At 37.9% G+C, this 12,775-nt stretch overlaps 1 protein-coding gene across 27 annotated transcripts in view; it reads right to left on the reverse strand.

Moving 5' to 3' along the window:
• LOC103695484 (putative peptide/nitrate transporter At3g43790) overlaps positions 1-12,775 on the reverse strand; it is a 66,092-nt gene that overhangs the window by 21,809 nt on the left and 31,508 nt on the right. For 24 of the 27 annotated variants that reach the window (XM_088715536.2, XM_088715556.2, XM_088715540.2 and 21 more), the window contains one exon: positions 9,086-9,129. In XM_088715536.2, coding sequence (XP_088571662.2) covers positions 9,086-9,129 — 44 coding nt within the window. Of the gene's footprint in view, positions 1-9,085; positions 9,130-10,023; positions 10,204-12,775 lie in introns of all 27 variants that reach the window. The other 3 variants (XR_005509712.3, XR_015975175.2, XR_015975174.2) reach the window with 1 other exon arrangement.

Below are 12,775 nucleotides of genomic sequence, written 5' to 3' on the forward strand. Positions count from 1 at the left end.
CACTCAGAAAAAGGCACAAGAACAGGGAACACAAGGAATAGAGGAGAAACCAATAGAGACATACACACCCAAGGCTCCCTTTCCTAGTAGACTACAAGACTCAAAGAAAAAAATCTCAGTACGATAAAATCATGGAAGTCTTTAAAAATGTCCAAATAAATTTACCCTTCCTAGATGCCATTAGACAGATCCCCTCCTATACCAAATTCTTAAAAGACCTAACCACGGTGAAAAAGAAAACCAGTATTCCTAGGCAAGCTGTGATCGGTGAAAAAAAAAACCAGTATTCCTAGACAAGCTGTGATGGCGGCACAAGCCTCATCTCTTATTCAACAACAGATTGCCCCAAAATACAAGGACCCTGGTTGCCCCACTATTAAAATTAAAATAGGAGAAACCATCATTCGGAGAGCTCTCCTAGATTTAGGAGCTAGCGTGAACCTGTTATCCTATTCTGTTTACACAGAGTTGGGTTTGGGAAAATTAAAACCCACAAACATCACTCTTTCGTTAACATATAGGACTGTGAAGTATCCTAAGGGAATTGTAGAGGATGTAATTGTAAAGGTAAATGAGTTTTACTATCCTGTGGATTTTGTAGTTCTCGAAACTGAACCAGTGAAAAATCTAGGTAGTCACATCTCGGTAATCCTTGGCAGACCATTTTTGGCCACTTCAAATGCTGTGATCAGTTGCCGAAATGGAATAATGACCTTAGCATTTGGAAACTTGACCGTCCAACTCAATGTCTTTCACAGTAATAATCAACCATCTGAGATGGATGATTTAGAAGAAATTCACATGATTGAGAATATAAGCAGCAAATCCTTCGAGGAATCAAGTTATTCTAATCCACTAGAAAGATGTTTGGCCCAATTCAGTCAAGATTGTGAGGAGGAAAAGTCGAATCAGGAGGTTAATGCATTGTTAGATTCCATTCCTGTAATGGATACTAGCAGATGGGCTACTAAATTTGAATCATTACCTATACCTGAATCCCAGCTAGTACCTTCAAGTGTCAAACCTCCCCAGCTTGAACTTAAAGATCTGCCTGAAAACTTAAAATATGCATTTCTCGGGGACAACAACATCTTACCTGTGATTATTGCATCAAATTTAACTAAAGAACAGGAAGAGAAGTTGTTAAATATCCTTCAGAAAAATCAAGAAGCAATCAGCTGGTCTATAGCTGATATTAAGGGAATTAGTCCTTCTGTGGTCCAACCTAAAATTCATCTATAAGAGGATGCAAAAACCTCTAAAGAACCACAAAGACGACTTAACCCAGTCATGAAGGATGTGGTTCGAGCTGAAATCATTAAACTCTTAGATGCAGGGATTATATATCCTATTTCTGACAGCCAATGGGTGAGCCCAATTCAAGTCGTACCAAAGAAATCTGGAATCACTGTGATTAAGAATGACCACAATGAATTAGTCCCAACTCGAATCCAAACTGGATGGCGAGTATGCATCGACTACAGAAAACTGAACGTCATGACTAGAAAAGACCACTTCCCACTACCCTTCATTGACCAAATGTTAGAACGTCTAGCTGGCCACTCTCATTACTGTTTTCTTGATGGTTATTCTGGATATAACCAAGTTCCAATTGCACGTGAGGATCAAGAGAAAACCACATTCACCTGTCCTTATGGCACTTTTGCCTATCGTCGCATGCCTTTTGGGTTATGCAATGCACCGGCTACATTCCAGCGGTGTATGATGAGCATTTTCTCCGACATGGTGGAAAAATTTTTAGAAGTTTTTATGGATGACTTTTTTGTATTCGGATCTAATTTTAATGAATGTCTCCATCACTTGACCCTTGTTGTAGAACGATGTAAAGAGAAAAATTTAGTTCTTAACTAGAAAAAATATCATTTTATGGTCCAATCAGGTATTATTTTGGGACACATTGTGTCACAAAGGGGAATCGAGATGGATAAAGCCAAAGCAGAATTAATTGCCAAGTTACCACCTCCCAAAACTGTTAGGAAAGTCGAATCCTTTTTAAGGCATGTGGGTTTTTACCGCCGCTTTATCAAGGATTTCAGTAAATTGTTGAAACCCTTATGCGATCTGTTGGCGAAAGATGCTACTTTTAATTTTTCGCCAATTTGTATAACTGCTTTCGAAAGACTAAAGTCTGAACTAACCTCAGCACCCATCATAAGGTCCCCAGATTGGAATCTGCCATTTGAAATCATATGTGATGCATCTGATTATGCAATAGGTGCCGTCCTAGGTCAGCCAATGGGGAAGCTTCCCCATGTGATTCATTATGCGAGCAAAACTCTGAATGATGCCCAACTCAACTATTCTACCACTGAAAAAGAGTTGTTGGCTGTTGTCTTTGCTCTTGACAAATTTCGTCCCTATCTAATAGGATCCAAGGTCCTTATTTATTCTGATCATGCCGCCCTTAAGTACCTTCTCACAAAGAAGGATGCCAAGGCAAGACTCATTCGTTGGATCCTATTGCTTCAAGAATTTGATCTTGAAATACGAGATAAAAAGGGATCTGAAAATATTGTAGCTGACCACTTGTCCAGATTAATTGTTGAATCATCTGGAGAATCCATGCCTGTGTCCGAGACCTTCCCTAATGAACAATTAATGATGATTTCCCATATCAATGTTCCATGGTATGCTGATGTAGTCAACTATCTAGTTACTGAACGAATACCCAGTTCATGGACCAAACAAGAGAAATTCTGCTTTCTAGCTCGTGTAAAATAGTATTTTTGGGATGAACCATACTTGTTCAAATACTGTCCCGATCAAATCATCAGACGATGCATCCCTAAACACGATCAAAGGAATGTCCTTTGCTTTTGTCATGACTATGCTTGTGGTGGTCATTTTAGTGGGAAGAAAACTGCTGCAAAAGTTTTGCAGTGCGGATTTTATTGGCCCACACTTTTTCGAGATGCGCATGACTATTGTAAATCTTACGATCGATGTCAACGATTAGAAAAACTTTCGAGAAAGAATGAGATGCCCCTGAACCCTATCTTAATTATAGAAATCTTCGATGTTTGGGGTATTGATTTTATGGGTCCTTTTCCTATGTCGTTTGGGCATCAGTACATTCTTGTGGCAGTTGACTATGTATCAAAATGGATTGAGGCAATCGCGTGTAAGACCAATGATCACAAAGTAGTGATCAAGTTTCTTAAAGAATCTATCTTTGCTCGTTTTGGCACCCCTCGTGCTATCATTAGTGATGGGGGAAAACATTTTTGTAATAAAATCTTTAAAGCCCTTATGAGAAAGTACAACATTAATCACAAGGTCAGTACACTATATCATTCACAAACAAGTGGACAAGTCGAAATTTCCAATCGGGAGATCAAGACCATCTTTGAAAAAACTGTTCATACATCTCGGAAGGATTGGTCTCTTAGGCTAACAGATGCACTGTGGGCATATCGGACGGCTTACAAAACACCAATTGGAATGTCTCCATATAGAACTGTCTATGGCAAGGCCTGCCATTTACCTGTCGAGTTAGAACGCAAGGCCTATTGGGCGATTAAAAATTTAAATTTCAATCTTGACAAAACGGGAGAACATAGGAAGCTTCAACTCGATGAGCTTGAAGAAATTAGAAACGATGCTTACGAGTGTACCAAGAAGTACAAAGATCGCATGAAAATCATGCATGATAAAATGATCATTCGTAAGGAATTTCACCAAGGACAAAAAGTCCTTCTATATGATTCTCGATTACATCTATTCCCTGAAAAACTTAAATCTCGCTGGACTGGCCCATCATAGTAGAGAAAGTGCATCCGCATGATGCAGTAGTAATATGCAATACCAAGGATGGTAGGTCCTTTCAAGTCAATGGACATCGTTTAAAACCATACCTTGAGTATCTGAGTCCAGAAGTTGAAAAAACACTTCTGACCGACCCTGTCTATATGAATGAATTAGAATTGTCTGGCTAAAGACATAAAACTTAGCGCTCTTGGAAGGCAACCCAACATGTAAATATTATAAATAAATTAATTAATTAATTAAAAAAAATCAATAAATTACTAACATGCAGGTTTGGGGGATTTTGCCCCAATTTTCAATTTACCCACCCATATCAGGTAACTTCTTCTCGGTCCTTTTACTGCTTTAAATTGTCTTTAACATTGAGGACAATGTTAGATTTAGGTTTGGAGGTATTTTTAAGCATTTGGAATTTTTTTTAAAAAAAAGTTTTTAGTTAAAATTTTTGAAATTAGAAAAAAAAATTACAACACACAAGGTATATAAAATCTAAGAGCCCAATGACTAGTCGAAAGTAGTGCAAAGTGAGTTCTTTTTATTAAGTTCCTTTTAGTGAGGTGTAAGCTAATTAGTGCTTTGAATTTCACAACACATCTGGCCTGCATTTTCTAAGGTATAGGTTCGACATTGTGTTGAAAATATGGGAGCAACCTCGAATCCTGATGAACCATCTTTTTCTGATCCAAAAAAAAAATGGTGGATTTAGTCAGGTACATCGAAAAGGGCTACCTATTATCAAAAGTCAGCGGGCTTGTGATGAGGAACCCGAGTATAGGTCCGTAGGAGACTCTTGATGCCCGACACCTCAAACCAACTGGTGTGAGAATTGTCGACTAATTGCTCGCTACATGGAGGAATCATCACAGGAGTAAAAGTGCACAATATATACATTATCATGTTTTTTAAAAAAAATAAATAAATAAATTCTGTATATTGACCTTAAGAAAGACAATAGTGTGAAAGCCATCGTTGCAAAAATTCGAATAAACTGGAATATTACAGATAAAGCCCATGAGGTATTAAAGTAAACATCCACAACTCTCGAAATTCTCCAGATAAGATGATTTTGAATCAGCAATTAGGTCTTGTCCGACCAATTCTTGGAAACTACTAGCATTAGCGATATTTTGGAGATCCAAAACCTTAGCTTGTGCATGGTCCAGACTTCACTGAGCACTCAAGTATAAATAAGTCTGACAACTTCCTAACAGAAAACTTAATGACTTTAACTTAAATTGCATACTAACCTAGAATTTGGGCTACTTAGTAATTAAAACCTTGTGTGCTTTTGAAATTCTTATCAGTTATATACTTGAAATTAGACTTTCATTTCAAAAAAAAAAAAGGGATTGAAGTTTGTGGGTAACTTCACTGCAAACCCTCACGAGATAACACTCGTCTACTAGGGTAACCTAGGGGTTTAACGGCTTGTCGCACGTGCTAAGTGCAATCGTGGTGCTCTACGAAAGTGAGTATTTATTTTAGTTCATATATATAATAATAATTAATACTAAATAATAATAATAATAATAATAAAACTTTTGCAATCTTATTTTCTCATTTTCGCACTAAATTGCTAGAGACTAGCAATAAGCTGGTTGGGGGGTGTGATGAGAGCACAAAAGTGCAATCGTCATACCATCTTAATTAGTATTATAGTTAATCATTAATGATAAAATTAACTAATTAACGTTGTATTTGTATTTGAGTGCAAGTAATCCAAGAGACCCAATAACATTGGGTTTGAGCTCAGCTCATCCCAGTGTGCCAGCCAGCAACAGCCCAAACCGCACGGGCCCAATCCTACTATGACCTGGTCAAGCACATTTGCCCCCGAGCGATTTCCCACATTGTGCTAGCCATCCCACGGTTCATCAGCATCACATCTTCAACACGTAGCGATGTCCCAGCATCCGCGCCGTCCATCGGATCACCATCATCTTCAGCCTTCAATCCCAACGCCTCAAGCCACGTCATAGTGCCAGCCCATCCGCATCCCAGCAGCTGGATTACCGGCTCCCTCCGTTGGCAAGCCATCGTCCGGATCCGCCTCCCAAATCACCGGAAGAAGGAAATAGGAAGCACTCAGCAGCTCTTCCGTGATCTCCTTACGCGATCAAAATCCTAGAGGCCAGCCCCTCTTCCGTGATCCCAGCAACGCCCGACTCACAGCCGTCCGCACGTCCTCATCTTCTGTGATCAACGCCACAGCATCCCGTGGCATCTTCCATTTCAGCGTGTCCCCGCCGCTCTTGATTCTCCTCCCGGAATCCCGCGTTCGTCCGTGATCCCAGCGCCTCACAGTAGCTGCCAACGCGTCCTCACCGCGCCTCACAGCCATCCGCGCCTTCCGCATCAGGCGTCCGGCGATCCCGCATCCGTGGTCCAAAGAAGAAAGTCCTCCAGATGAGCGATCCGCCCAGCAACCACATTCTACACGCGGTGAAAATGCCCAGATCGCCTTCCATATTCACCGCTCTCCAAGGGCTATAAGAAGGGGGGAAGAAACAGAGAGGGAGGAGGGGAGCGCTCGGTTGTGGGCCAAAGAAACAGGGGAAGGGAAGCTCTATTCCAAAGAAAAAAAAAGAGAGAGTTTTGAGTTTGTGCTCTGTTTTCAAACAGGGCACCTTGTTGTTCTTTTTTTTCTTTTTATTTTTTTTGTTTTATTTTAATTAAAAGCAGTGTTGTTTTTAATTTTAATTAAGAGTTTTATTTGTAACTCTTTCTGTTACAATTTTACTGGAGAGTTTTATTTTAAGAGCTTTAGATTTGCAATTTTAATTTATGTTTTTCACATTCTATAATTTTTCTTTTCATGCAATATATGAAATTCTCTCTCATGCAATCTAGGTTCCAGGCTTTAATCTTCTTAATCACTATTTTCATCCATGCCAAAGTTTTCTTTTGAATAGTTAAGTATTTCATGAAATTTATAAATGCTCTTCGATTTCTAAGTACTTGTCTTTTCTTTATTTTAAAAATAATGAAGATTTTCTGGTAGACCAGAAAATCAGTCAACATCCCCGACGAAATGTTTTTCTTCTATCATTCAAAAATCGATTTCAAATCCGAGTGAACGTTTTAATTTTTATGCAACTCCAATCGCCTTCCTGTGGATCGACCTCTTACGATCACTATTCTTCGAGTAGAACAGGTAAGAGTAAAATTAATTTAAACTTTGTTTGTCGGTTCTAACAACGATCTGTCTAGCATATTTTTAGGTAGACAGGAATTGGACAACACAAAGTCAGAAGTTAAAATTACTTTCTGATTTACATTTAGCTTCAATAACGCAATTGCTATGGTACCAAAGTTCTGGTAAAATAGGATCAGTTTTTGATGTTAGCATACATCCTAATATAAAAATACAGGGGACTCAAATCAAATTTGAGATGATTATGTATCGCATAGATAAATTGGTACTTCTATGTATCTACTTGCATAGATCCTTAACATTTGTGAACTGGGTGTTCGGCACAGGTGCCTTGCATCTTAAGGTGTCCCTAAGTGCCTGACGTGGAAACCTCCAACAACGTTAGCACTGGAACATGATATATTATATATGACCTCACTCACTCTTTCTTTTTGTATTTAATCTTTGTGCATAAATATGTCTCTTTATACATACGAATCCACTCCCTCCATTTTGAACTAAAGCCTCTCCATTCAAGCAGCTCCCACCTGATCCCTAATGCAATATTGTTTCGAAACCAACTAATGATCTTCTTTTGTTGTTAGCAGATATGAGCTCCACTCTCATTGACGAAAATTCATCTTTTTCTCTCTGTGAATGTTGACTAATTCTGCCCACCCCACTGTGGCATGCCCCCACCCCCTTTGGCTTCTTTCTGTATACCGTTCTCTCACACACATACATAGAAACTGCTCGTGTGCATGTGCATGTTTGCATGTGTGCATGTGTGCATGTGTGCATGTGTGCTTGTCTATGTGCACATACATGAATTTATGTATGTCTGTATGTATGAATATAGATAATGGAAATACCTAAACAATATCCTTTTGACGAAATGCTACCTAATCATTGTAAGAACAGCCTAACAAAAGATAAGACACCCCAAACATGAGGGAATGGGCTTTGAAAGATCGGATCTAGTTCACAAATAGCTGTGGTAACTTTATATTAAGAACACTGACAATTGAAGTGTCCCTAACCATGTCATGCCACATTGCACCATCTCCAACTGTCCAAAATTGCCGACAGTTGGTGATCCTTGCTAAAGTTCGGAGCAAGCATAAGAAATTGGCACCCATATTCTATTGTAGCATGACCCTGCAAGTGCTGCAAGGATCACGTGAGCTTTACCAATGATGTCTTCTTATTGTAGAAAACTAATCTTCTGCAGTTTCTTGTGTTGGCTTTTGTTTTATTTTTCAATTAATAACATTTTTCATGTTGCCACTGAATTTTAAAAGATGGCAAAGTGAAGATATTAAGGATGGAGTGGTAGGACTTTCATAGAAATAGGGTGTTGCACCCACAATAACCTTGCTTCTACATCTGCACCTGCTTTCTGAACCTTCCACCAAAACACTATCTTTAAGTGAAATCAGTAATAATTTAGCAATAAATGCACCATTCATTGGTTAGCTTTTCCTTGGAATTATTTATTCATTTCTTAATTATGATGACAAAAAGTAATTCTTCATTACTTAATAGTACTAAGAAATGAAATGTTTTCTCTTTTTTGTTTTTTCTTGAGATTTATTCTCCATTGTGCTTGCACTTAAGCTACCTTAGAAATATATTTTGGAATATATTTTGGTGTCATCACATCGGAAACTTCATATGATTTGTTTTAGTGGATTAGGAACATTTCCAATTAAGATGTGCAAATATTTGAATTGAATTTGACTGAATTTAGGCTAATTTGATAATTTTCTCTGATTTAATATATGCAAAATAAACTAAGTATGAACTAGAAGGTAGTTGACATGATTAAAAAGGCTCTTTACAAGCAATAATTTGCTGCTTAGATGCCAGGAGGTTTATTTGTGATGTTTGGCATGTTTGCTGTACTTGATTTCTTTGGGACTTTATATGACAACATCAAAGCTAATTAATAAAGCCTTACTATTAGTATATCATAATATAAGCTCTGCAACATACTTAGAACCATCAACGAACCAACAGGACACCATAGGCATCTAGAGGAACTCCACTGTGCAAATCTAGAACCCATCAATATCCGCTTTAACAGTTAAACTTCTATGTATAATTTCTTGAAATAGAGCAGGTTTATGCATTGTCGTGCACATTCAAGGCAAGAGTAAGTAATACCTGGTAAGAAGGAAGCTTTTTGACGGCTTTGTGCCCAGGAAAATCTGCAGATACACGCAACACGATTTTTTTTAAAAAAAAAGAAAAAGATAATTGGTGTTCAAGCACAACATTAGTACGGACAACTAAGAAAATTTAGGAACATTAACTGAAATTAAAAGATAAATCTTCAGATTATGTGGTTGACAAGCCGTTTAAATATGGGATCATCCAGATGTCCTGATCAATGGAGTTTCTAATGACTTCCAGGAGACTATTTGAAGCCTACCGGTTTTTCTCTATCATCTAATGTAAACTGATTAAACAAATGATAGTTGAAGTCACTTCTAACTTGTCAAGCTGAGGTGCAGCTTATGATGCTGTCTATAATTTGCACATTTTAAAAAACCTAGTAAGAGCAATCAAATGTTGCCACGAACAAGTTTCTTTTGTCACTTGTTGAAACATTCTGATTTTCAAGTGAAGTCTTTCAAATTATAATCATATGAGTCAGCAATTATCTATCACCATAGTCATGCAAGCGTTTGATATTGTTGAGTAAAGCAATTTACTGCATCTAGCTAAACAACCATACAACTTCATAACATGGATTGGATTTGTTCAGTACATAAAAACAAAACATAAAACAATTATTACATCATCTGGATTTATCTTGAAGAAAACAAAAATGTCCTGACAATTTAAAGATCCATTTTCAGCTCATCATTTATTAATTATATTTGAATTTTTTTATGTTTAAAATTATGGTTCAAGTCAAGAATTATTAGTTGCAGACTATTTAAATAAAATAGAAATGCTTCAACTCATGATGCTGTATTTGTAAAGTAACATTGCATATACCTTTTCTTTTAAAAGAAAAAGTGAACAGTCACTCTGTTTTCATTTATGAAATGCAAACAAGAAACATGAATGGTTCCCATTCAAGGGGAAAAGCTAACCAGAATAAGAAAATTCATAAGACCAAAGGTCACTCCCTTGTGATCTCCATTTTTTACTTGTCATCAACATCTAAATCCTCCTCAATTCACCACAAATCACCAAAAGCAGTTGAATCCTGTCTTATCCCCACATGCACCTGCTCAAGATTGCATTCACTTGCCCACCAAAATGTATACTTCCTGGTAACAGAATTCAGCTATTAGATATATCCCCGGTGAGAGAATACAACCAGATGCAGTCAGTGTTAGAGAGCTAGAACCCATTACATTAGGACTCAATAATTGCTGTTACTCAATTATAGTTTTATTTCTGGGTGTGCACCTTCTGAGCACCCTTAGTCCAATGTGTTTATGTGAATCCTTTCTTTGACTTTGGTATTCATTAAAAGAGACAGAAAACTAGGCCATGGCCTTCATGGCAATTTTTGAGCTCCCACCACCATAGTATGGCCCTTGATGCCGTGTTGTGGTGCTTACTCCCTCTTGGTCCCTAGCATGCTTTGCAGGCCTAAACCTACTACAGACTCAATGTGACTAAGCAGTAGCATGTGACCAAAAGGGGATAGGCCTTTTTGGTTAACTGGGTTTGTGAAGGTTATGGTAGTTGAGTCGGATTCAAAGAGTTCAGCATTTACATATAGAATGAGAATAAATTTAGAACTTTCTTGCCCTAGCCATGCTGGAAAAGGTAAAGAGATGAAGAGAAGGATAAAGAGAGTATGGAGGAAAAAAAAGGATAGGTTGATTAGGAAAAATTCATGGATGCTTAATAGGTTGTTTTGGCCTAAAAAAGGTAGGGAATATGTGTAAGAAGCTAGGGTTCATGTTGGTATACAGATGGGAAGTGATTTGGGTGCAAAATAGGGTCAAAAAGATCAAGTTTTGAGGGTTTCACGTGAGCTGGAAAAATAAAAACAGGAATAAAAATTTTGTTTGTTTTGTGAATTTGAAGGATAATTGGCGAATGGGTGGCTACAGGTTTGTTGCTTTTGGTTGCTAGGGTCTAGCGGGCATGCAATCAGATGCGAATTTGAGCTTTTAGGGTTCTGTAATTAAAGAAAAAGAAGCAGAAAATAGATAGATTTTCTAGGAATCACACCTAGAATCTCGTAGGCCACCAAGGATTAGAATTGCATCACATAACTCAAGAAGAAAGCATAATTGCTTAAAAATAAATTTTTGATTACCTTCATAATAAGAGATTACGCCCTTATTTATATAGTTCTAATACTCCTACTAGGACTTGGACTCCAAATAATAAATATGCAACTTAGACTAATAAGACCCCATTAAAGACTATAAAATTGCCTCAAAACATAAATAGACCTAAAATACAACCCATGAGCCCTATGACAAGCCCATGTCCAGAAAATCTGAAATATTACAAAACTACACCTCACTCTAAAAACTTACGAAAATGTTTATAAAACTGAACTAGCATTATAGTACTGCTGAAAACATAAAATTAAGATTCTATAATGACTAATTTATCCTAAGCAAGGTCCTAACAGGGTCCCGAATCATATAACACATTCCAAATCAAGGATTAGGCATTAGAACCAGCCTTAGGACACTTTTATAGGTCTTTAGTGGTTGCTGCCAACGTCCTCCATCAAAGAGAAGAGAGAAACAGGCAGCACTGAACCGCTAGTGCTGCAACATCTTTTTTCCTTACTTTTACTCCTCCCTTTTGATTTTTTGGTGATTAGTCTCTAATCTCTACCTTTCTCTCTTCCTCTCTTATGGGCACTGGATTCATCCATTTTGAACTACTAGTTTCCCACCATTGGCCTGCTTTCACCACCAGCATACTTTCATTGGCCAAAGGAAAAAAAGCAAAGAGAAAAGTAGAAAGCAAGAAGGGAGAAGGGAGGAGGAAGAAGAAAGTAAGCACAAGCTTCGCAACTCCACACCTAGGGCTGCCAAAAGAACAAGCTATCATGATGAGAAGCTCACTCATATTTGGCTTGCTCGAGTGGCAAGCAACCTGAATGGGAGCCAAGGACTAAGCTAGAAATATAAGCAACCCAAACACAAGCTATGAAGAGCTCATTTGTGTTCACTCAATATGTTTTGAAACATAAATTTGCTAATTGTCAACAAATTTTAGTATTTATTTGTTCAGTAAATAATTCTCGCAAGAGGAACAAAATGGCCTATATGCCTTGGTAGAGCATGTACCTTAGCAATTAGATTGTGATTTAACAGCTTGGATCAGTTAGCCTTATAAAATCTTCCCAAGGTAATCCTTTCTCTCCAAACTCCAAAAGAAGTGTCTCAATGGCGCAACCCACTACCTGTATCCCTCCATTGCCCTGAAGCCCCCAATCTTCTAAGGTTCCCAAGTCCCAACTTCATCTCCTTCCCTTTCCTCTTCTCCAAAGGTGAAAAACAATGTTGGAAAAGAGTGGCACTCCCAATCTCCTCTCCTCTCCTTGTATGTTCTTCCTCTACAGCATGCAGTAAAAAGGGTAAATGAAACTGGTCATTCATTTTATCTTCATTTTCCACAACGGAGTATCAGGGTGTCAGTGACAATGACAATAGGTTCAAGATATAAAACAAAAATGATTGAAATCCACCCTCAATCTCAAGATTTTTTATGAACTTAATCTAAACCAAGGTACATCGTCTCGATACCGAGCCCTATATTGGTGCCACCCTATCATTGTACCGATACAGTATGGTATAGTGTCGGTATGCCCCCCGTATTGTGTATTGGTACCGAACCGGTATAGTACGGTATACCCTG

This window comes from Phoenix dactylifera, chromosome 2 (assembly GCF_051530095.1).
Source record: "Phoenix dactylifera cultivar Ajwa chromosome 2, Ajwa_hap1_PhDact_Kaust_v1.1, whole genome shotgun sequence".
Lineage (NCBI taxonomy): Eukaryota > Viridiplantae > Streptophyta > Magnoliopsida > Arecales > Arecaceae > Phoenix > Phoenix dactylifera.